The sequence below is a fragment of the Pseudophryne corroboree genome, chromosome 7 (genome assembly GCF_028390025.1).
Source record: "Pseudophryne corroboree isolate aPseCor3 chromosome 7, aPseCor3.hap2, whole genome shotgun sequence".
In the NCBI taxonomy this organism is placed as follows: Eukaryota; Metazoa; Chordata; class Amphibia; order Anura; family Myobatrachidae; genus Pseudophryne; species Pseudophryne corroboree.
In genome coordinates this window covers 97,541,575-97,568,760 of record NC_086450.1, presented here as the reverse complement: position 1 = coordinate 97,568,760, position 27,186 = coordinate 97,541,575, and the positions used below count along the sequence as shown (strand labels likewise).

The 27,186-nt window shown below is 41.1% G+C and overlaps 1 protein-coding gene across 3 annotated transcripts in view; it reads left to right on the top strand.

Moving 5' to 3' along the window:
• Positions 1-27,186, top strand: part of ITGA6 (integrin subunit alpha 6) — a 136,489-nt gene that overhangs the window by 52,906 nt on the left and 56,397 nt on the right. For 2 of the 3 annotated variants that reach the window (XM_063933459.1, XM_063933460.1), the window contains exons 2-5: positions 9,171-9,295; positions 12,873-12,952; positions 16,393-16,648; positions 26,470-26,601. In XM_063933459.1, the coding sequence (XP_063789529.1) occupies positions 9,171-9,295; positions 12,873-12,952; positions 16,393-16,648; positions 26,470-26,601 (593 nt within the window). Of the gene's footprint in view, positions 1-9,170; positions 9,296-12,872; positions 12,953-16,392; positions 16,649-26,469; positions 26,602-27,021; positions 27,139-27,186 lie in introns of all 3 variants that reach the window. The other variant, XM_063933461.1, reaches the window with a different exon arrangement.

Below are 27,186 nucleotides of genomic sequence, written 5' to 3'. Positions count from 1 at the left end.
CAACAAGTCAGAAAAGGTTTTTTTATATATATTTTTGCAATCTCAGTATGTTATGCAAGTTTATTTCACAGTAATAGAAAGCAGCTGCTTCATAATTTTCCATCTGTGCCGACATGAAGTGCTGATATCACTTAAAGGGTGTGATATCATTTAAAGGGCGTGTAGTACTGTTGCAGTTAAGCAAATGTTACTTGTTGATTTGGTACAATGTGATTACATTAATATTATATGTCTTAAAGGAACAATCCCCTGTTTACTTAACATAAATCTCCCTGGGTTCCCAAAAGGGGTTTGGGAACGAAATCCCGGCACTCAGGATCCCGACGGATCCAGGTAAATATTTAAACCCTACCCCTAAGCCTAACCCATCCCTCTCGTAGCCTGACCCTAACTGCCCCCCAAACTAATACTAATCACACCCACCCCCCGCAGACCAACCCTTCCCTTAGTGCCTAACCCAACCTCCGTTCTTACCGTCGGGATCCTGACCACAACCCACCAAAAGAAGATACTTTGAGGCTTATTTAGCGTTGTATGCAGTTTGCACCTCCGACTTAGCAGGAAAAGACGCACTCATTGCAGTAACGCATTTATGGGAATATGTCTAGTGGGACACATCAGAAGATACACCCAAGTGTATGCTGCAGGCTTATGCCAGGAGTAATATTATGTGTATTTATTTACGATAGTGTCATGAAAGCGCAGAGATGCTGTTTGACAGTTTTAGTTATAAGTGTGAAAGTCGCAATACCCTATGGTACACAATATAATAATGTAATGAAGTGCCATATATGAAAGAGAGCATAGTGGATTTGCAGTGATATTAATAAATGTGAAAGACACATTTACCATATAAAATAAAACTAAAAATATACACATATACAAAATACAAATGAAAGAAAAACAAACAGCCATTTTCTTTTTAAAAATCAAAAGGGACTCCTCTTACCTGTTGCAGTCCTGTTACCTCCTGACACCTGTGCCCAGGTCTACTTGAGTCAGAATTTAAGTGAACCCTTACTTTTCTCAGTCTACGGTAGGGGCGTACTAAGAGAGGAGGGGGCATGTGTACACCTCTCTAGTGGTCGGGGCATGTGAGTGCCCGATTCTACTGTGCATGTGCAGGTCTCCGGGCACATGGCCCTAGTACTATGTTCTCAGTGATTTTTCTACTGTGCTTACACAAAATGTCCAGAAAATGGCAGTGCCATTCTCCCAGTGATTTGTACAGCACAATCGATGTGGGACTCTGGATGGAGAGGTGAGTATTAAATATGACTAGAGTGTGCTGTTTAGGCCCCCCTGGACACAGAGGGCACACCAGGCATCGATTATAGATATACCACTGGTCTACGGTTACCTGTCCCTTCTCTTCCCCCTTCCACCTTTTCAGTCATAAGGAATTGTCAGAGTGAGATGTGAGAAAATCTGCATAGGAACATATGCGTATGAGATATGTCCAACTCCACATGAGACCATTTGTTTTATTCACTTTTCATTAGAGTTACTATTAATGATTCACAGTTTGAATACGGTCATAAGATCACGCAGTTAAATATTCTCATTTGCAAATGAACAGCAGAATTATAGGAGACCGTCCCGAAAAAATCCTGTTAAGTTATAAAGCATTTGGTTACAAAATAAATAAGGATCCTGTTGATAATAATGATGATGAGGACGATGTCCAGTGTTGTATACTGATGCACAGCTGCTTTCTTCTACTATATTTTCAGGTCTCAGTATACACAAGAAGAACACCGTATTGCGTACTTCTTAATAAGACTCATAATGTGTATTGGTAAAACAAGAACAAACTTCAGTCTTTTTACATATGTCACTTTTCTTTTTTGGGAATATTTTTAATACTTAGATTAAAGTGTGGCTAGAAATGTTCTACCCACAAAAGTACTGTTATATGTGTTCTCTGGCCGCTTGGTCAGATCCCAGAAAATAGTCCTTTTGTTGGTGTGAATATCCTTTGTGATCTACTGTAAATCCACAAACCATAGAAAGTCGTTATAACTGTTCCCTCTAAATCTATTTGTCTTATGAAAATATTGAGTTGACATACTGTATTGATGCAAAAGTAGGAGCACTTATGAAGCAACTGCTGGTACTGTGCCACTGTGCTACAACTCTCAGCTCATGGTTCCACCACTGCTGGAACTCTACCACTGTGCTACAACTCTCAGCTCATGGTTCCACCACTGCTGGAACTCTACCACTGTTCTACAACTCTCAGCTCATGGTTCCACCATTTCTAGAACTCTACCATTGTGCTACGGCTCACAGCTCATGGTTCCACCACTGCTGGATCTCTACCACTGTGCTACAACTCTCAGCTCATGGTTTCACCACTGCTGGAACTCTACCACTATGCTACAACTCTCAGCTCATGGTTCCACCACTGCTAGAACTCTACCATTGTGCTACAGCTCTTAGCTCATGGTTCCACCACTACTGGAGCTCTATCACCGTACTCAGCTCATATTTCCACTACTGCTGGAACTCTACCACTGTGCTAGAACTCTCAGCTCATGGTTCCACCACTGCTGTAACTCTACCACTGCTCTACCACTCTCAACTCATAGTTAAACTACTGGTGGCACTCTGCCACTGTGCTGCAGCTTTGAGCTCATTGTTTAGCCCAGCGGTTCTCAAACTGTGGCTCCCTGGGCTGCCTCTGGACACTTGCAGGGGTGCCCTGGGTTGGTGGTCCAGGACCAATTCAAATTATTTATGGTCAATATAATAGACAAAACCAGTCTGGTGGCTGCCAGTTATAAAAGTGTGGACAAACAGAAGTGAATCCTGTCCCTCACCAGATAACTGAACCTAAGGATGACATATAAACACAATTTGCTTCATTTAATATTTAATTCTAAATTCCTCAGTAACAAACTTTTGGCCTAGGGGTGCCGTAAAATACAATTCTGATACTCTAGGGCGCCGTGATTCAAAAAGGTTTGAGTGACACTACCACAACACTACAAGACAAAATGGCTCCTTCCTACACACAGTGAACAATTTTTCATGAGACTGCAGCCTATCCACTAATTCACTAGAAAGTAGCACCTTGTGCCTCAGTGATCTGGCTTGTTCATAGTGAACTGATATGCTGATTATTGATTTAACTCTTAATACTATATTTTACGACATATACTCTTGAAATCATATATTTAAAGTTTCAGATCAGGTTCACTGTGAGAGGTGGATTCTAGCACAGTTATAGTGTAAATGCCTGAACTATGCCACAAGAATACAGCCCAGAGTTTATTTAATGATGTAGTATCTGATAATCTATCTATATTGTGTGCCAGGTAGGAGATATGACTGGCTGCTGCAAGGCCAATTAAGCCATGGAATGATCTAAGTCCTTTCAGACATTTGTTATTATTGTGTACAGCCAACTCTATTCCTGCAAATAATTTATAAATATGAGAACAGCCCCTTCTAATTGTTATCTTGGCTGTAGTGAAAAGCAATAGATTTCAACGCAGAAACGTCACTAGAGCTAGAATAGTTGTCTGGTATTTTGATTAACATTATCCTCAGAGGGGTCTATTCATGAAGCAGTGAAAGAGTGGAGAAGTGAGTCTGTGGAGAAGTTGCCCATGGCAACCAATTAGCTGCTCCGTACAATTGTATAGTATGCAAATTATAAATGTTACTTCGATGCTGATTGGTTGTCATGGGCAACTTCTCCACTGGCTCACTTCTCCACCCTTTTCACTGTTTCATGAATAGACCCATTGGGGTTTAGAGGGACTGAGGGGCAGATCTATTGCCCTAGAGAAGAGATAAAGAAGTGATAAACCAGTGATAAGCGCAAGGTGCTAACGCACCAGCCAGTCATTACGGATTTGAAAAATGACAGTTAGGAGCTGACTGGCTGGTGCGTTATCACCTTGCGCTTATCACTGCTTTATCACTTCTTTATCCCTTCTCCAGGCTTAATACATCTGCCCCTGTGTGTGGCACCATGCAAGTGATTTGTACATTCATATCATCATTCTGAATGTGTCACACCCTTCTTTGTGGTTCTAATTCTTATTTATTGCAATTTTGAATGCTGATTTCAAAATTAAAAATTCTGTTAGTAGCCGTATTTTCCATAAGGTACCACTTTGTTTTTCTGACTTTTGTCATCAGTTTTTTTTTCTGGGAGCTCCCGATTTGTGTGATGCTATGTAATCCGGTCAGGAGGGACCGACAGTGGAAGTTTGTTTTGTGAAGGTAATCAGTCTAGCCCAGTGGTTTCCAAACATTTTTGAATCACGGTGCCCTAGAGTATCAGAATTTTTTTCACGGCACCACTAGGCCAAAAATTTCTTATTGAGAAATTTAGAGAGAAATATTAAATTAAGTAGATTGTGTTTATATGTCATCCTTAGGCTCAATTGTGTGGTGAGGGACAAGATTTGCTTCTATTTGTCCCCATATTTTATGACTGACAGCTATTAGCACTAGTTTTGCCTATTATATTGACCATAAATAATTTGAATTGGTCCTGGACCATCAATCCAAGGCACCCCTGCAAGTGTCCCGAGGAACCCCAGGGAGCCACGGCACACCGTTTGGGAACCACTGGTCTAGCCTCTGTATTCATGTTAGATTGTAGCGGTGAAAGCATTGTTGCATGAAGACCAGTTAGGAGGCAATTGCAATGGTCATTTTAAGTTAATGGTCAATAAATGCAATATATAATCTCATTTAGTTTCATGATTTTTATTTAAATGTGCTTTAGTTGCATTAAAAATAAATTTTGTGAAGCCCATGCACCAATAATAACAATGAACGATTCCCTGATCCCACATTATTTTCACAGATTTAATGGTTCTCCAGTACATCAATATGTGTCCATACATTGATGAAATTTTCTGGTAATTCACTGACCATTTTCACTCACAGGTCGGATCTGCAAATTGTGGAAGTGCTCATACATCAACTTAAAACGGTCGTCAGTTAATGAATAATGTCAAGAAAATTTAAATAAATTGTTCTATCGCCAATATGGTTGTCAAACTGGCTGATAAAAAAGTAATATTGAGGTCTTAAATATTTTCTGACACTTTGCCACAGCAATTCTATTATCTAGCTAAGCCTGCTTTGTTTGTTCATCTCTCATTTTATTGTTTGTAAATAGGTATTATACTGTAGTTGTATTATGGAGTTCTAGCAAAGTGCAAACTGTTATAGGGAGAAAATTGCTATGACCAGTTATTTCTATGCTCCATTTCATTCTGCCTCTGGCAGAATTTGTGGGTCTTTTGTCCTCCTTGTGTTAAATAATTCCTTGCAGTTAATTGCATTTGCACGGACAGAAACAATTATGTGTGAAGGTCAAATTATTAGCCTACCCTTGAGATGGGATTCATACCTAAGAAGTTCTATTTCTAGTATACAGAAAGAAACTTTGTGCAATTACTTAAGCTGGCCATACATTGCACAATTATCATTCCAACGTGCCAATGAAATGGCAAGTTGGAACGATAAACTTGCAGTGTATGGTTGCAAACGACAATCAGCTTTTAGCTTGCTAATGATAAAAATTTTAAAAAATGGTCGTTCACAACTGCCTGGATTTTACAATATGTTGGATTTAACCAAACTCCAACCAGCCAATATTGTGCAAATTGTGCCAGTGTATGGGGACACATTTCCCATTCTCCCTCCAATTGGGCATTCTATTGGAAAAAAAAGAATATCAATAAATATTTTCTTTTTACAAATGCATGGGTTCATTCCACATACTTTGGATTCACTATCTCAGATTAGCGCCAGATCCAAAACTGATTATATGTTATGAAGTTTGTGATATGGTGCTCTCATTAACTGTTCACTGTTTATCTGGCCCACGGTGATGATAAAAAAAAAAACATTGTGTATCTTTTCCACCTACTCATCATACACCTACTGTTTTTTTCTCTACACGCACTAGCCTGTGGGGTTCCTTCCACATACTTAGGATTCACTATTAGCGACAGATACAAAACTTATAATATGTGATGAAGTTTGTAATGTGGTTCTCTCATTAACTGTTCACTATACATCTGGCACACGGTGATGATAAAAAACAACGTGTATCTTTTCCACCTACTCTTTACTTCTCTTTAGAGATACACTCTTTAACCATTGGTCATCTTGTACTTATGCCATCTGTACATTACTACAATAAGCATGTGTATGTTGAGGTGATATATGTTGTTGCCTCATATATGAGAAGTTTTGGTTTATGCATACTGAATATGTGATGCTATTCTATCTACGTGATCACACTTGAAACAGTTAATATACTACTGACAGCAGATAGACATAAAATCCTATACTGATTAGTTAGTTAGTGATTTCTCCAGCGTCATTGTATACAGTATTCCAATATGAGCTTCCGCTATCTACACACTTGAGCCTTGTGGGGAGTCAGGGTCAGATTTGTTTAGCTGATAAGTGACTTCATGATGAAGCAGCAGACTTCCCCTACATTTTCCTCTCAGTTTTTTAGGTGACACCTTTACATGAATCACCTAGGGGTTGACATTTAATCCTGTATTTTAGTTATTATTCTTTCTGTTATAGTGGTTTGTACTTACTCTGTATGATTTATTTGTAGTTTTGTTATGTACATATTTTTGTCACAATTCCTATGTGTTTCTCTTATGCCCTTCAAAAAGAGTTGTCTTTTCCCTGACAATGTTTCAACCTAATAGTTTAACTGCCAGATACGATTTGCTCTCTCACATCATGATCTGTTGCCGTTGGCTGGTCCACATGTATGGGCACTTTAGCAAGAGTCGCTTGACACACATGTAGGGGGTTCCCATTTCATTAATACCCATTTTTGCTCACCGAGCACATCGCCTAGTGTGTACCTACCTTTACCTTGTGTACCTACCTGAAGTTATTGTCCTATCAGAGGACCTGATTCTGATTTGGGAATAAAGTAAGAAGGAGCAAGTAACTAACTGTACACCTTGGTAAAACCATGTTGCACTGCAGGTGGGGCAGATTTAAAATGTGCAGAGAAATTTTAGATTTGGGAGGGGCATGTCAAAATTGCAGTGTAAAAATTAAGCTGACCAGCATTTATGGGCTAGATGCAAAAGTAGCTAGTATTTACCTTACCTACAATAAAAATAAATGTATGTATTTCAACCCCTCACATTGCAACATGGGTTGTCCAGATGTCCGCAACAGCTTGCTCTTTTTTACTTTATTCCCAAATCAGAATTAGGCCCAGAGTCCATACCCATCGGCAGTTTTTGCATGCGTTGCGTTAGTCTTTTTGTGTTAATCGCTACTTTTTCAAATTTACAGTTTTTCAGCGCATTTAAACAAAGCAGTGATCTTTAACATTGTAGATATACATTTTCTAGCATTTTAATACAGTACAAAAAAAAATCTCAAACCCCAGTGAGTATATGGCCTACACATTGTGTACTGCCTGTATAATTAATTCAGTTAATACACTTCCAGAAATACCAAGTGACAGTTTAATTTACTGACCTTTTCTCTATTGATTCCAACTTTGTCCAACTTAGGCTTCACCACTTATCTCTATTACTTTCAACCATCAGTGCTGTTATGCAGCTGTATATACACCTTCACGTCAACACTCATCATAGATGTTATCCGCATTACGGGAAAGTTTATTGTATTGCAATCAGCTTTACTTACTCCAGAATTGCTGCTTTGTCAATTAATCATCAACAGCTAATATGTTATGGAAAACAATATCTGTGAAATTGTGTATATGTTGTAGTGACAATGGCCTCATTTAGAATAGATCACATTTGGAAAGCTGCTCACAGGCTTCATGCCCCAGTCCGACACTCTATCTATTATAAAACCACATATTGGGGACTCTGTATTCCCTCTAATAGTGCCAAGGAATTTTGGGGTTGTTTATGTTTGTGGCATTACACTGTGTGTATTACAGGGCTATTAAACTTAAACTCCAAAATGATATTTCTATAATAATAATAATAATAATAATAAAAAATACTACTGTGACAATCTCAAAAATATATTTGTTGTTATAGCCCGATATTTAATATTTCTTAGTACATTGTTGACTTTCTTATTACAGAATATTGTTCTCGGATACCAGTCATATTGAGGTCATATTGCTATTCATGTGTTTTAAGATGCTTGCCTATTTTCACTAGAAATATGTGCTAGCACTAAAGCCAGACAGATATGACTTGAACAAATGCTATCACTTGCCTGAGTGCCAGCTTCACTGTATATTTTCTCATTATCTAAGGTCCAACCAAGGGCGTAGCGACCATAGGTGCAGGCAGTGCAGCTGCTATGGGGCCCAGAGCTGAGAGGGCCCACCTTCCCTCTCAAAGTTACATGTGTTATATACATTTTCACCATTGGGTGATACGCAGGGAACCTTACAAACTTTTGCCTTGGGGCCTGCATTATATCTAGGTATGATCCTGAACCTGCTCACTGTAATGTGGCAAAATATGAACTGGGGCACTGTAATATGGCATAATATGAACTGGGGCAATGTAATGTTGCACAATATGAAGTGTAGGCACTATAGTGTGGCATAGTATGAACGTAATGTGACATAATATGAACTGGAGGCAATGTATGTTATATGTGAATTGTGTTTCTGCATTGCATAAGGTGTACTCTCAACCCTATAAAGTGACATTACGCAAACTAGGAAACTACTGTGGTTCATTAAATAACTTAGGGCATAACATTAACTAGGGGGCACTATTATTGGAAATAAAGTGAATAACTGCTGCGGACAGGTGTCTCTAGAAGCACTGGAACAGGGTCCCTTCAAAAAGGATCCACAAAGTTCTGGCTACGTCTTAGCCTAAATTCCCAGTGGGGCCTTGTTGTACGATCAGATGATGACCACACCCACAGGCAGATAGGGGTCATCTTCTTCTGACCGCATTCTCACCCATGCCTGATAATGCATAACAGCAGGTTTGATCACGTGATGATTAGGCAGTGTACTGTTTGGGGGCTGCACACACTGCCGCACCTCCCAAGATGAAAAACTCACCTTAATTATCTGCTGGTAAACTCCAAAGGGTCATGTATTTGTGAATGTGTCTAGTAACTGTTTTATGACAGCAACTTTATAGTGTGACCTATATGGAATATTAAAACTAAAACCCAGATTGTCTTTCTCTTTATAGATTGTTGGTTGGTGCCCCTAAAACAAAAGCTTTCCCCGCTCAGAAAGCCAACGTAACTGGTGGTTTATTTGCCTGTGATATTACAGCTTCTGCTCCGTGCACTCGGGTTGTGTTTGATGATAAAGGTGAGCTTATAACTCGTCGAATACATTCGTATTCTACTCTATGCCAGTTATAACATCATTGTCTTTTGTGTGGATGCTTTAGAGCAGAGGTTCTCAAACTCGGTCCTCGGGGGCCCACACAGTGCATGTTTTGCAGGTCTCCTTACAGAATCGCAAGTGAAATAATTAGCTCCACCTGTGGACCTTTTAAAATGTGTCAGTGAGTAATTAATACACCTGTGCACCTGCTGGGTTACCTGCAAAACATGCACTGTGTGGGCTCCCGAGGACCGAGTTTGAGAACCTCTGCTTTAGAGGTTTTAGTATTCCTGAAACAATTAGCAATTCATTTCTTAATATAATTTATACATTTTATGTTGCTAGCTAAAACATAGGGCATAATGTACCGCTGATAGTAAATTATAGGAAGCGTCCAAGCCAGGATTTCTTTGACCTTATTAAAGGACAAGGCTGTGATGTATCCATACTGTCCTGTGATATCCTTACCATATATAGTCAGGACATGTTTCTGCTGTAATATAAGCAAACTTGCTAAATCACTAAGATGGGGAGGTCTAGGTGGGATGTCTACTGCACAGCAGGGTCCAAATGGGATGTCCACTGCACAGTGGGCATGGGGCCACAATTGCTCAATTTGCCGCAAATTGAATCATCAAACCCATGGGCCGCACACTTCACTGAAGACTCATTTACTCTCCCATTAGTATGGGTGGAGAATGTTGTGTATTTCGAGTCTCCTTGATTTCCCGAGAGACCACACGAGAATGAAAATAAGCAATAATTTTGCCACTATGCAATTACAAGACATTACATTATTACTATAAAATTATAAGTACATTATGTGCTGCAAATTATAAAAGTATTTGCATTTCATTTGTTTTTTTTCTATATTGTAAGTTTGATTCTAGAGCTTTGTTTGGATCCATCAGAATACTGTATGCGTTTGTTGAACAAACTGAAACTTCACTTTACAACTTATCCTTCTAACACTTTAGGACCACTTATTTTATTAATTTAAAATCCTCAGCTTATCTAGTAAGTCTAAAATACTGTTTGGAGTACTTTCAGCAATGCCTTAAATTAATCATGGTAACGTGTTGGCCCGTTGAGACAATGTTTTGTATGTTTTGAATAATTTTTTCATGATTTTCTTATTTGGGTCAACAGAATCCCTACTTAAAGTATAGAAGTAGATCCAATCTGCACTATATTATAGGTATAGTAAGACCCTTCCGCAAAATAGGTCACTCTAGCCTTCAGCAAAATGTGCCACTTCCATCCTTTTATCCACCCTAAATAATCCTGCAAAAATGATATATATGTATGCCAGTTTTGACTATATAAAGTATAGGAAAAATACAAACAATATAGTTTTTGTATTACAGGTTGAGTATCCCATATCCAAATATTCCGAAATACGGAATATTCCGAAATACAGACTTTTTTGAGTGAGAGTGAGATAGTGAAATCTTTGTTTTCTGTGGCTCAATGTACTCAAACTTTGTTTAATGCACAAAGTTATTAAAAATATTGTATTAAATGACCTTCAGGTTGTGTGTATAAGGTGTATATGAAACATAAATGAATTGTGTGTATGTACACACACTTTGTTTAATGCACAAAGTAAGTAAAAATATTGGCTAAAATTACCTTCAGGCTGTGTGTATAAGGTGTATATGTAACATAAATGCATTCTGTGTTTAGACTTAGGCCCCATCACCTTGATAACTCATTATAGTATGCAATTATTCCAAAATACGGAAAAATCCGATATCCAAAATACCTCTGGTCCCAAGCGTTTTGGATAAGGGATACTCAACCTGTATTCTAATCATTTTTATAGTCTATACTCTGGAGTAAAAAGTCTATGGCAGGGGAGACACCTGCCTTTTCCGTACATCTCTGATCAAAACTCAGCAAATTTCCAGCAGTATATACTGCTGCACCTATATATCTTTGGCTCATATACTGTGTGTAAATCTGCTCTGGTACTAGCCAGTGCCTCCTGATCCATTTACCTCACGGCACATCCATGGTGTGTGGGGGTGTGTTAATGAGTGTTGTCAGGGTGTGTGTGTGGCATATTAGTTGGGGCATTTCTATATAGTATATTATTAATTCCGGACACTGCTGTGTGGAATATAAACAGTGGTGGGTGAAACATTGCCTAAGGCACCAAGAAACCTTGCACTGGCCCTGCAGACAGTGCAAACTTTTGAACCCCCTATTTGCCAGAAAATTTATGTACTAGTCTTCACTGTATAACAATGAAAATATTAGGCACAACATGTCACAAAGGGGTCTATTCATGAAGCAGTGAAAAGAGTGGAGTAGTGAGCCAGTAAAGAAGTTGCCCATGGCAACCAATCAGCTGCTCTGTATAATTTTATAGTATGCAAATTATAAATGTTACGTCAATGCTGATTGGTTGCCATGGGCAACTTCTCCACTGGCTCACTTCTCCACTCTTTTCATGCTTCATGAATAGACCCCAAAGTATCTTTGGGGCAGAATTATTAAGCCTGGTGAAGTGATAAAGTGGAAGGTGATAATGCACCTGCCAGTCAGCTCCTAACTGTCATTTTTCAAACCTAGCCTGTGACATGGCAGTTAGGAGCTGATTGGCCTGTGCGTTATCACCTTCCACTTTATCACTTCACCAGGCTTAATAATTCTGCCCCTTAATGTCTTATACCAGTGGTTTCCAAACTTTTTTGAATCACGGCGCCCTAGAATATCAGAATTTTTTTCACGGCACCCCTAGGCCAAAAATATCTTATTGAGAAATTTAGAAAGAAATATTACATTAAGTAGATGGCGTTTATATGTCATCCTTAGGGTCAGTTGTGTGGTGAGAGACAAGATTTGCTTCTGTTTGGCCACATATTTTATGACTGGCAGCCACCAGCACTGGTTTTGCCTATTATATTGACCATGAATAATTTGAATTGGTCCTGGATCACCAACCCAGGGCACCCCTGCAAGTGTCCCGAGGCACCCCAGGGAGCCACGGCACACAGTTTGGGAACCTCTGTCTTATACAATTATCCCTCAAAATACCACAACCAAAACAGATCTCAGCGGAGATCACCTATAATGCATTCATGAAACCTTCTGGTTATTATTGTATGGGGAGCCAATCGATGGTTAGCATTGATGAAATAGGTGATCCCTGAAGGGGAGTGCTACACCCATTATACACATGCACTGGCACTGTCTGCACTTGTGCATAGCCTGGACTTGGATATCTCACCATGGTCAATTACCGATGGTGAAAAAAACATTCACTGTCAACGACAGAACTGTTGATGATCATCACTATATTGTTGTATAACAATTGTATGCATAGGATAAGCCATACATCTAACAGTCTCTATGGTAGGAGTGCCCAGATTTGTAGATCCAGAATAGTGTAGGGTTTGGGCTAAATTTAGGCAGGGTTTGGGTGCCAGTGAGTATTGATTGTGTAGACAGGTCTATGACATTGTACATTTGTGTCTCAATTTTGCTCTTTAAACTGTTGGGACATATGGATGAGACTATATCTAAGAAATATTCTGCTCTTTTTTTTTTTTAGTTGACTTATCAGTTGAGAATAAAGAGAACCAATGGATGGGTGTAAGTGTCCAAAGCCAAGGACCAGGAGGCAAAGTTGTGGTACGTATTTATAATAATAAGAAAAAAAATACCTTCATATTAAGTGTTGAGGGGAAACTACAACTAATGGGGGTCATTCCGAGTTGATCGCTCGTTGCCGTTTTTCGCAGCATAACGAAAAGGCTAAAAACCGGCGGTTCTGCACATGCGTATGGGCCGCAGGGCGCACGCACCAAGTAATTTCACACAAAACTAAGCAATTTTACACAGGGGCGAGCAACGCTTTTCAGTCGCTCTGCTGATCAGTGTGTGATTGACAGGAAGTGGGTGTTTCTGGGCAAAAACTGACCGTTTTCCGGGAGTGTGCTAAAAAACGCAGGCGTGTCAGGCTAAAACGCAGGAGTGGCTGGGGAAATGGGGGAGTGGTTGGCCGAACGCAGGCCGTGTTTGTGACGTCAAAGCAGGAACTAAACAGACTGAGGTGATAGCAATCTAGGAGTAGGTCTGGAGCTACTCAGAAACTGCAGGAAAAGATTTTCGAGCAGTTCTGCTAATCTTTCATTCGCTATTCTGCTAAGATAAGAAACACTCCCAGAGGGCGGCGGCCTAGCGTTTGCATTGCTGTTAAAAGCAGCTAGCGAACGATTAACTCGGAATGAGGGCCAATATGTAAGCTGCTCCAATAGAAAAATGTGTTTTAATGATGACAATCACAAATATTTGCACTTAATCTTACTGGTTACATAGGCTAAATGTTGCTTTAAATGGTAACAAAGAAGCAATTGCACTGTCTCTAATCCAAGGAGGCCACAATTTATCATCAACACATCACCTAGGAAACTAAACAGTACTCAGCTGCCCCTGACATACTGGCCCATAGTGGTAAGAATTAATTTAACGCCAATTTACCTAATAATGGGGGCAGATGTATTAACCTGCAGAAGGCATAAGGAAGTGATAAACCAGTGATATGTGCAAGGTGATAAAGGCATCAGCCAATCAGATCCTAACTGTTAATTTACATATTGGAGCTGATTGGCTGGTGCGTGTATCACCTTGCACATATCACTGGTTTATCACTTCCTTATGCCTTCTCCAGGTTAATAGTACATCTGCCCCAATGTGCTTCTATGAGCCAAGGGTTTTCTGTTCTTTTTGGGAAAAGTTAAAGTACAGCTAACAAATAGATTCAATTTATTTTAGAATACAAAGTTTAAAAAACAAACAAAACACATTTATGCATTAAAAAATAATTGTTTTCCCATGCACGAGCAAATGGGGCCTTTCAGTAGACCCCATAAATTGGCCCATTATGTTTCACTGGCAATATATGACCACTGTCACAAAGGAACTTTTAAAATATGAAGGTTATGAAAAATATAGTAATTCTACAGAGACATTATGACAACCCATTATGTCCTGCTAGAAGAAGTACACTTCTTGATATATGTAAATAATTATATTTGGTAATTTAAATGAAAACTGAATCCCAAAATGTAAATATTTGGATCTGAACATACAGGTAAAATACATTGTTCAGATGTAATCTGACATTAACTTCTGTTTAAAATACAGGTTGAGTATCCCATATCCAAATATTCCGAAATACGGAATATTCCGAAATACGGACTTTTTTGAGTGAGAGTGAGATAGTGAAAACTTTGTTTTCTGATGGCTCAATGTACACAAACTTTGTTTACTACACAAAGCTATTCAAAATATTGTATTAAATGACCTTCAGGCTGTGTGTATAAGGTATATAAGAAACATAAATGAATTGTGTGAATGTACACACACTTTGTTTATTGCACAAAGTTATAAAAAATATTGGCTAGAATTACCTTCAGGCTGTGTGTATAAGGTGTATATGTAACATAAATGCTTTCTGTGCTTAGATTAAGGTCCCATCACCATGATATCTCAGTATGGTATGCAATTATTCCAAAATACGGAAAAATCCGATATCCAAAATACCTCTGGTCCCAAGCATTTTGGATAAGGGAGACTCAACCTGTATTAAGTATTATTTCCCCACCGTAATAGGCAACTGAAGCTGCATCGTACTTGCCTACCTGACCCTCTCCATGAGGGAGAAAATGCTCTGTTCCTGGACTCTCCTGGTAATGTATGATTGCCATCACCTGTGGTGAGCTAGTTAATTGATAAGAAAGGTGTTTCACCACAGGTGATGGCAATCATACATTACCAGGAAAGTCCAGGAACAGAACATTTTCTCTCTCATGGAGAGGGTCAGGTAGGCAAGTATGAGCTGCACCCACGTAGGACACTGTCCTAACTGAGCCTGAAAATACAAAAATGTATGTACTGCAGTCATTTGAGCTGCTGCGACATCACTGGCTACCTTGAGTCATACTTGCCTACCTGACCCTCTCCATGAGGGAGAAAATGCTCTGTTCCTGGACTCTCCTGGTAATGTATGATTGCCATCACCTGTGGTGAAACACCTTTCTTATCAATTAACTAGCTCACCACAGGTGATGGCAATCATACATTACCAGGAAAGTCCCGGAACAGAGCATTTTCTCCCTCATGGAGAGGGTCAGGTAGGCAAGTATGCCTTGAGTATGAAATCATTAATGCACACTGTTCATTTCTCTAGAGCAGATTATCTGTCCACATTAAATAGCTGAGTAATACACAGCTTTTAGTTAATATTAATATAAAATAATGACTATTTAACCTCACCATTTAAGAAATCGGCGTACACATAATCAATAAAGCACTTTTGTATGCTTTATACTTAGAAAGAATTAAAAGCACCTGAACTGAAATTCCATTCATTTAAAATAGCACTCCTAGGTAGGTTGGAAAAAAAATCACCCCACTCAGAATGCCCCTTAAACTGTGGGGGAAAGAGTAACTGCACAGAACAGGAAGATGCTTCGGTTGTAGCGTTGCAGCTTATTGGAGATAACCCTCCTATACAGTAAATACTGTAACGGAATATGCTACGCTATATAAGAAACTGTTAATAAATAAATAATAAATACTGTTTTGCACATAGCTGTGTACTGGAGATTTCAACCAGCTTGATTTGATTGTACTTATTCACACCTATTTGCTGCCAATGTGCTTTTTAGCCACTAATTAATGCCTCAAAACCACCATAAAAACAGCCTGAATGGATTCTCATGAGCTTGTGTCCACCGTTGAGTTCTAAAATTTTAATGATGTAATCAATTTCTTACCGGTCACAAATGATAGGACCACTGTCCTGATGTGACGACGCGCAAAGCTACAGACATAGTTGATGAGGACAATGTGAGACTCCAGTAAAACTCAAGATTGCTGCATCAAACGTGCCTCTCTATAAAAGAAGTTCATTTAAGTTTTTCTTTTTCTTTTTTTCATTTCGGTGAACATGAATTTTAAGAAATGGAAATGTAATTTTTCATTTCTTTGCCTTTTATATACTGTATGGTCACAAAATTCAACAATAACATAGTACTAACCATACAATTTTCCCACTGTAACAATAGACCTGCGCTCATCGGTATGAGAGGAGGAGATTTGTGAATACAGCCCAAGAATCTCGGGACATCACTGGAAGATGTTATGTTCTGAGTCAGAACCTCACTATCTCAGATGATATGGATGGAGGAGAGTGGAACTTTTGTGAAGGGCGAGTCAGGGGACATGAGAAATTTGGGTCTTGCCAACAAGGTGTAGCAGCAACATTTACAAAAGACTATCATTATGTTGTGTTTGGTGCCCCAGGGACGTACAACTGGAAAGGTATGCCACTTTGCCATATTTGATATCTGGGTACACAAAAGAGGTCTATTTACTAAGCCTTGGATGGAGATAAAGTTTTTCAAGCACAGCCTGTAACATGGCAGTTAGGAGCTGATTGGTTGGTACTTTATCTCCATCCAAGTCTTAGTAAATAAACCCTTTAGCACTATAAACAGTCGGTCTGGGCATGGCTTCATTTGGAGGGAATCAAGAAATGTTTTAATCTTCAAGCACTGAAAGGTATCCATAGATGTAAATAGCTGTGTTCCATGTATGCGATTAAATATATACTAGTGACTTTTATGTTTTGTGTGGCTCTGATAACATCTTGGATATAATAGTTATCCTGTAAACATTCTTGTAGGGGCAGGTTGGCTGTGATGCCAAGTTCTTGTAGGGGCAGGTTAGCTGTATTACCCAGTTGTATTCTTGGGGTAAAATTCTACAGAAAAGAATGCAGAGTATATTAGTGACAATATAGTTGATCTCTGACAGCTGTCACAATCCTGTGCAGGATTCTTTCCTAGTTATTAGTGTAGTTGTATCTTGCAGCCATTTTTCAGCATGACTTGCAGGTAGTAAAGTCACACTTCTGCAGCTCTCCAGAGTCCTGTATTGATTTGCACACAGAACACTTTACAGTCAGTACCTACCCACTAGGACTTTTCAAGAATTGTGGAATGTCTTACCATGAGTTGCATTCATCTTATTTATTCCTAATGACATTTGGCAATGGTACACAGATAATTGGTGATTATACCTCAAACTGTGATGCATATAACACTGGAAACACTGGACGACTATGGACCCAACTTGAGGAATTTTTGTCTGTTTATCACAAGAACATATCTCACATGGGGGGAGATCTATCAAGCGTTCAGCATATAGCTATCATTTATCTAGTACTTTCTATAAAATAATAGATGTAATCTGATTGGGTGCTATGGGCAACTTCTCAGCTTATCCTCTGTTGAAGGTTTAATACATCTCTGCAATGGAAGAGATTTATCAAGCATTGGAGAGAGATAAAGCTTCTGTAATTTTTCAAGCAGAGACTGTAAAAGGACAATTAAAAGTCTATTGGTTGCTACTTTATCTCTCTCCGCTTTATCTTTCCCCAAGGCTTGATACAGCTGCCCATAGTGATTAACAGATCAATCTAATGACCATTTGTGTAAATCAAGATATATTTATATTTAAAATGAAAAAAATAAAATAGGATTTTAATACCTACCGGTAAATCCTTTTCTCTTAGTCCGTAGAGGATGCTGGGGACTCCGTAAGGACCATGGGGTATAGACGGGATCCTCAGGAGACATGGGCACACGATAAGACTTTGAATGGGTGTGAACTGGCTCCTCCCTCTATGCCCCTCCTACAGACCTCAGTTAGAAACTGTGCCCAGGGAGACGGACATTTCGAGGAAAGAATTTATTGTTTAAACACGATGAGTGTCATACCAGTTCACACCACGAACTTACCGCAGAACGTGGCATTCAATAGAACACCAGCGCACAGCATGAAAAAATACAGCCATATGCTGCGATAATATGTAACACAACCAGTGTGTCAACACAACCAATAATAAGATACCGCATGCCATGGCTTGAACAACGTCAGCAACAGCCTGACTGAAAAGAAACACCACAAGAGTGTAGCCATAATCAAAAACTGCAGATACAGTACGCACTGGGAGGGGCGCCCAGCATCCTCTACGGACTAAGAGAAAAGGATTTACTGGTAGGTATTAAAATCCTATTTTATCATACGTCCTAGAGGATGCTGGGGACTCCGTAAGGACCATGGGGTGTATACCAAAGCTCCAGACCGAGCGGGAGAGTGTGGACGACTCTGCAGCACCGAATGAGCAAACACGAGGTCCCCATCAGCCAGGGTATCAAACGTGTAGATCTTAGCAAAAGTGTTTGAACCCGACCAAGTAGCCGCTCGGCCAAATTGAACCGCCGAGACTCCTCGGGCATCCGCCCAAGAAGAGCCCATCTTCCTAGTAGAATGGGTCTCCACCACTTCGGTAACGGCAATCCAGCCGTAGAACGAGCACGCTGAATCGTATAACAGATCCAGCCTGTAACAGACTGCATAGATGGAGGCGCCCCAATCATGCTGGGAGCATACCGGAGAAACAGAACCTCTGTTTCCCTAATCTGATCCAAATTGGCGACAGAAATATTCGAAGCCCCGACTACATCGAGAGACCTTGAATCAGCCAATGCTTAAGTAACTACAGGCATCAAAATAGGCTGGTTTCTGCGAAACACAGAAACCACTCTAGGCAGAACTATTATCCGAGTTCTCAATTCCGCTCTATCCACATGGAAAAACCAACAGGGGCTCTTGTGAGACAAAGCCGCTACTTCCGACACCCGCTTTGCGGACGCCAAAGTCAATAGCATGACCACTCTTCAAGAGAGAAATTTTAACACAACCTTTCCTAAAGGTTCCAATCAGTGTGACACAAGTAACGCAACACCATGTCAAGATCCCACGGTGCCAAAGGTGGCACAAATGGAGGTTGGATGTGCAGTACTCCTTTCACTAAAGACTGAACTTCCGGCAAGGTGGCCAATTCCTTTTTTTTTTTTAAAGAAAATTTATAAGGCCAAAGCTGCACTGAAATGGAGCCTAACTTTAGGCCTGCATCCACACCTGCTTGCAAAGCAGGGATAAGAACGACCCAGCTGAATGTCTTCCGTAGGAGCCTTCTTGGATTCACACCAAGGCACATAGTTACGTCAACTACTGTGGTAAGGCGTAGCCGTTACTTCTTTCTTAACCTGAAAAATTAGGAAATTACTTCACTGGAAACACCCTTTCGGGCTAGGATATGGCATTCAACCACCACTCCGTCAAACGCAGCCGCGGTAAGTCTTGATACACGCCAGGGTCTTGCTGTAACAGGTCCTCATGCAGAGGAAGAGGCCAGGGATCTTCTATGAGTAAACCATAAAAAACTGGATACCAAGCCCTCCTTGGCTAGACCGGAGCAAAGAGGATCGCCTGAACGTTTGTACTTCTTACGTTTATCACCTTCAGAAAGAGTGAAAGCGGAGGGGACCCATAGACCGACTGAAAACACCCAAGGTGTCACGAGGGCGTCCACTGCTATAGCTTGCATGTCCCTTGACCTGGAACAATATCCCTGAGGCCTCTCGTTGAGGCGAGGCGCCAACATGTCCAATTGAGGCACTCCTCAAAGACTTGTCACTTCTGTGAAAACTTCTCTATGACGACTGTATTTCTCCCGGATGGAGATCGCGTCTGCAGAGGAAATCTATTTCTCCGTCGTTTACCTTCGGAACGAAGACTGCTAATAAAGCGTTTACCAGTCTTTCCACCCAGCGGCAAACTTTTGCATCTACTGCCATTGCCGCTTTGCTCCTTGTTCCGCCCTAGCGGCTTACTTACACCACTGCTGTCAAGTCGTCTGACAGAACTAACACGGGCAGATCACGAAGAATATGTTCGTCGAAAATAGCTCTTAATTCAAGAAAGCTTATTGCAGACAAGCTTCCCAGCTTGACCTTTTCCTCTGGAATTACGTCCCTTGCCAGGACAGCTCCCCAACCTCGGAGATCTGCATGCATGGACACCAGGACCTAATCCTGGATCCCGAACCTTAGTCCTTCTAGAAGGTGAGAACCGAGCAGACACCACAGGAGCGATGTCCCAGCCATTAGGATTAAATTCCAGTGCATGTGCAGGTGAGACCCGGACCACATTTCCAACTGGTCCCTTGAAAACCACTCTGGCATTTGACCTGCTCACCAAAAAAGGCCTCTTAGGCCGCACCCACCTGCTTCATTAACAGAACCTATTGATGAATTGTCACAGCAATTCTGATCCGACTCTGGATCCTCAGACCTCTTTCCACAGGAAAAAACACATAACCTCAACCGGTCAGTATCTACTCTGATACCCACCTCCGAACTCTGCGTCGTTGGGAACAGCAGCCATTTCCTGTGTTGAAGACAGTCAGAGAGAAACAATGAATCGCACCACTTGTTTCTTGACCTTGCCTTAATCAGGAGAGCGTCTCAGAACAGAATAACAATGGCTCTTACTATTGAAAGAAAACCATCATACTGCTATCACTCCGGTGAAATGGCAAAGACAATCCTGGATATCCATCCACCCAGGCAATCTGAATAGGGAAATTGATGGAAACACTCTTAAAAGAAAGAGTTGTAGATTATCTCAAATCCGGCAATTTACTGGATCCCAAACAGCATGGATTCACTGGGGGGAGATCATGTCAAACAAATCTTATTGACTTTTTTGATTGTGTGACTAAAGTGATGGATAAAGGTGGAGCCATGGATATAGCTTATGTAGACTTTAGTAAGGCTTTTGACACAGTTCCACATCGCAGACTGCTAAATAAACTTGAAAGTTTGGGATTGGATATTAGGATTATTGAATGGATAAGATCTTGGTTGAAGGATAGAAAACAGAGAGTTGTGGTAAATGGAGTGCATTCACAGGAGGGAAATGTTACCAGTGGAGTACCCCAGGGATCTGTACTTGGACCAGTGCTTTTTAATATCTTTATTGGTGACATTGCAAATGGCATTAAAGGGAAAGTATGCCTTTTTGCAGATGACACAAAGGTATGCAACAGGGTAGACACACCAGGTGGGGTAAAACAAATGATTGAGGATCTAGGTAGACTAGAGGAATGGACAAGAGTCTGGCAATTACAGTTTAATGCCAAAAAATGCAAAATCATGCACTTGGGTCTCAAAAATCCTAAAGCTAAATACAGTATTAATGGCACTATACTGGAACTACTGAGGAGGAAAGGGATCTAGGAGTCACTATTTCAGATGACTTAAAGGCAGGTAAGCAATGTAACAAGGCAATGAGGAAGGCAAGTCAGATACTTGGCTGCATTGGGAGAGGAATCAGCAGCAGAAAGAAAGAAGTAATAATGCCACTGTATAGGTCATTGGTACGGCCTCATCTAGAATACTGTATTCAGTTCTGGAGGCCATATCTTCAAAAGGATATTAATACATTAGAAACTGTACAAAGGAGGGCAACTAAAACGGTGCATGGCCTACATCACAAAACATACCCAGAAAGACTAAGAAATCTCTATATGTATAGTTTGGAGCAGAGAAGGGAAAGGGGGGACATGATAGAAACTTTCAAATATATCAAGGATCTTAACAAAGTCCAGGAGGGAAACATCCTCCAAATGAAGAGAAGCAAAAGGACACGAGGACATGCACTGAGACTGGAAAGGGGGAGGTTCAGGGGAAATTTGCGGAAAAATTATTTCACAGAAAGGGTAGTGGACAAGTGGAATAGCCTCCCATCGGAGGTGGTAGAGGCTAAGACAGTAGAGCAATTTAAACATGCATGGGATAGACATAAGGATATCCTTACAAAGAAATAAGGATCAAATAAGGTTAGAGATAAAAATAATATAAAAAAAAAAAAGGGGCAGACTAGATGGGCCAAGTGGTTCTTATCTGCCGACAAATTCTATGATTCTATGGAGAACAACGCATTGAAACCTCTTAGTCTTTCTTTTTTTTTTATATGGACAGCAGGACAATGCCCTGAACCTGACGCACCTCTGTATGGCGTCGCGTACTACCTCCCCTTCCAGAGGGAAAACGGCAAGATCTATTAGAAAAAACAGTGAGGGGAAACATCTGTAACTCAGAATGTCCCCGTTTGGATTCTATAATCAACTCACAGATCTTAGTCTATTCCCGGACTAACTGAAAATTAGTAGACGAGTCCCCACCGGAGTGGGGTCCAGCCAGATAGACTCAGAGACATGTGGTGGATGTGGTAGAAACAGACAACGACATCCGCTTCTGCGAACCAAACAAGGCTGCAGAACTCTTACCTTTACACCTTCCACTGTCTGCACAGAAAAGGAAAAAGGAACGGTATCGAACCGGTTAAAACGACCGCATCCCACAAAAGAATGCGTCACCAACCATTGTGAAGGAGTCTAACTCACGAAGTTAGACTTACCAGTGGTATCCGCCGAGATTGACTGAACTGAGGCATCCCAAACCGCTGTATACCGTCCCTCCAGTATCTCTCGGAGACATCCTCAGCATTTCCCCGGCTACACCTCCTGCCGTCACTTGGCAACCTGCTGCAATGTTATAGAGTAGAATCAACATAAGCAACCTTACCCACTCTCTGTAGGGTAATTCTATCGGATGCCTATCCAAACATAACACTCCCCCATGTACATGCAGTGCAAATAGGTATAGAAATAAAATATCACTTAGCTTCCTGTGAATGACCCTTTGTGACCGGGCTCCGTGTCGACCAGGAGTTGACTGCCACAATGTTCTCTCCGTGTCGGGAAGAGAATAAACATTCAGACTCCTTGAGAGGATCGAAGACCAACTCATCACGGCCGATCTAGAGCTTAATCAACAGAGCGATCAGCACATGAGAAGAAATACTATTATTTCAGCATTCATGAATATACATAATGTAATACACAATATAACACACCTATCTTAACTATGCATATATAAATATATATATATATATATATATATATATATATATATATAACATATACATAAGTGGATTGTCCAGACCCGTCAGGTCCCTAGTGACAGTAATGTGTTCTGAATGTGTATGACCATGTACTGACATGCCCCAGATGTGGATCTACCAGGAACGTTATGTCGACAGAAACTCAGTAGATGTCGACAGCAGGGAATAGTAAGCGGCAAAAAATAACATTCTTGGAACCCGAGGGGTCTGAGGGAAGCATACATATGTAAATTCAATAACACTCCCCCCACATATACCTATAAATATATATACAGGTATAAGGCAGTAACAGCCTGTTAATTTTTACCCAGTAAATACAGTTGATGCCGACAGGGCACCCACAAACGACTGTGTCTCCCATACCGTGTTTACTTCTTTAAGCACACAAACACCAACCTTCTAATACTTAATTTTCCGAATCAAGTACCGACAGGCGTCGGTGATGCCGACAGTTATCCCCACAGCAGCTTGTGACAAAGCCATCACACATGTCGACTAAACCGATAGTGGGTAAACTGACAGGCAACACTGAGATTCATGTACCACAACAAGGATTATGCACCCATTATTAAACATAATGCTATATATCTCCCATATAGCACTAAAAAACACTGTGCCCCCCCTCCTTCGTACTATAAAGCTAGCCTTGGCGGGGTCCTGAAGAAAATGGCGATGACTCCGTTGTGAGGGCTAAGCTCCGCCCCTTCCCGGTGCGCCAAAGCCCGCTCCAATAAATATATATATATATATATATATATATATATTGAGCTGGGGGGGATCTATATACAGCCTATAACCCCCTGTATATAAACATATATAGATATCGCTGCCCAGGACGCCCCTCCTGCGCCCTGCACCCTCGTAAGCCATTGGTGTGTGGGAGCAATGGCGCGCAGCGCGATAGCTGCGGTACACTGGTGGGGTGAACATACCCGGTGTCCGGGCACCTAAATATGTCCCCTTGCCAGCGATCTAAACCTCAGTAACATGCCGCCCAGGGCTCTCTCCCCCAGCGCCCTGCAAGAGCCGTTGGTGTGTGGGAGCATGGAGCACAGCGCTACCGCTGCTGTTACCTCCGTTACTGAAGTCTTCTGCCATCACTGAAGTCTTCTTTTCTTCCAATACTCACCCGGCTTCTTTCTTCTGGCTTCTGTGAGGGGGGTGACGGCGCGGCTCCGGGAACAAGCAGCTAGGCGCACCAAGTGATCGAACCCTCTGGAGCTAATGGTGTCCAGTAGCCTAAAAAGCAGAGCCTTTAACTAAGAAGAAGTAGGTCTGACTTCTCTCCCCTCAGTCCCACGATGCAGGGAGCCTGTAGCCAGCAGGTCTCCCTGAAAATAACAAACCTAACATATAGTCTTTTAGAGAAACTCAGTAGAGCTCCCCTAGTGTGTGTCCAGTCACTCCTGGGCACAAAGTCTAACTGAGGTCTGGAGGAGGGGCATAGAGGGAGGAGCCAGTTCACACCCATTCAAAGTCTTATAGTGTGCCCATGTCTCCTGCGGATCCCGTCTATACCCCATGGTCCTTACGGAGTCCCCAGCATCCTCTAGGACGTATGAGAGAAAATATATATATATATATATATATATATTATACATGAACTATTTACAAGTGATACCAAGAATGTCCGAGATACCCAGGAAGTCAGGGCGGTGCATTGTTAGTTGTTATTAGATATATGAGGCTATTGCGGGTCATTATCTCAGATCTTCTGTGGGGTGGCACTCGATATACCGGTGCCGGGATACTGACAACTATTCTAACTCTTGGGGTGTACACGACACCCCTGGAGCGAGAATAAATAGCATGGCGCGCATTGCGCGCCACCGTCCCCGCAAGGGGCTCTTTTGTGCTCGCCCCGCTGTCAGCCGGTATGCTGAGCGCCGGAATCCCGACAGCCGGCCATTCATAGTACACCCCTTCTGTGTGCTACACATGTTCTACTAATTCAGCAGGTACGGTTTATAGATTTTGATTTTGTCCTATTGTTTAGATGGCACATGTACATTAAATCACACTTCCATGGTTTTGTTTTATCAATTACACAGACATGTTTTCATTTGTATGTCTTTTTTTTATCATTTAGGGGGTCATTCCGACCCAATCGCTCCCTGCAGTTTATCGCAGCGCAGCGATCGGGTCGGAACTGCGCATGTGGCGCCGGCGCATGCCAGACGGCCGAAGGCCATCGTTGTCTAGCGATCGCCTCTGCCTGATTGACAGGCAGAGGCGGTCGCTGGGCGAGAGGGGGCTGGACGGCGGCATTAAGCCGGCGTTTAGGGGGCGAGGTCCGGCCAACGCAGGCGTGGCCGGACCGTTGTGGGGGCAGGACGCGGTGGCTGCGTGACGTCACACACAGCCGCTGCGACCCAGGCAGCGAAGAGGTTCTCCTGGCCAGCCGCAGGAGTTGCGCTGGCCGGGAGTTACTCCTCAAATGCAAAAGCATCGCCGCTGTCGGCGGGGGGGGTTGGGGCGGCACTGACATGCGGGGCGTACTAGCCCTGTGATGGGCGTCACCCCACATGTTTGAGTGCCTGATCGTAGCTGTGCTAAATTTAGCACAGCTACGATCAACTCGGAATGACCCCCTTAGACAGTTAGGCCCAGATTTATTAAGCCTTGGAGAGTGATAAATAGCACTGTGATAAAGTAACAGCTCCTGTTATTTTTTAAACACAGCCTGTAACCTGCCAGTTTAGGAGCTGGTTGGTTGGTACTTTATCACCATGCAGTTTATCACTCTCCAAAGCTTGATAAATCTGGGCCTTAAATTGCTGGGAAAGTAAATGTTTCCTTTTTTAAATTATATATTTCAAATGAAACGAAGGCTGTATCCAGAACATGTTACCTAAATGCAGTTTTAAATGTACACAAATATTTCTATATACAAAATTCTATGTACAGTTAATATCCTTTAAAAGAGAAATAATTTTCCTTTTCTTGTTTCTCGAGCACTTCATGCGACATTTCCTGCACAACACAAATTAATATGCAGAAATTTCTATGAAAATGTTGAAATATTTCTGCAGCTCTTAAAATGCTAATCTTGAAATAACTGGTATGGCTTTCCTTTTAATTTGCAACTTTAAATCATATTTTTTCACTTTTATACAGTTCCATTTACTTCAAATCAAATATGCATATTGCCATTAACCATTTTATTGTTCATTTACGAAATTACTTTTTGGGGTAATAATATTTATTTTATTCATGTTTATTTGTCACAGTTTTTATTTTAATTTGCCATTTCATTCATTCAGGGTTTGTCCGGGCAGAACAGAAAAATAGTACATTGGAGGACATGTTAATTTTTGACGATGGCCCTTACGAAACTGGTGGTGAAACAAAACGCAACCCAGATTTAGTACCGGTTCCAGCTAACAGTTACCTAGGTAACCATGATCTCACTTCTGGTTTGTCTAACTAAAGAGACAGTATTAATACAAGGGTCTCTGTCCCCTACACTGCCTGGAGGCAGCCATTACTGTGTGGTCTGAATCAATATTCATGAGAAAGCAGCCTATAAAGTGAAGTAGGAAGCAATGATATTAATGAGCCATGAGGTGTTTTCTGCATAACGCCTCAACTATATCACTTATTCCTACTTGATTTACAGTATTTTAAATACCTGTTGCAAAATGTAAGCTTATATAGCTTTTCATAAAGGAGCAAACTAATTCCTTTGAAAACTTTGAAACTACAAAAGTTTTTGACTTTCTGCTTTGTGTATTGCAATATTGTTTGAATTTATTATTACATATTGTTATTGTCCATTTGCCTTTTTTTCTGCTTATTATCTTGAATACATACAGGTCTCCTGTTTATGACAACAATGTCCAATACTGACCCTGACCAGTTTCTTTATAAATCTGATTCCCCCAAAGCAAGGGGGAAGAAATCCTTGGACGTGGCGACTAATAGCTACTTAGGTTTGTGGTTTGTGGTGGAATGTGCTATGCTTTGGTGAAATCACTTGT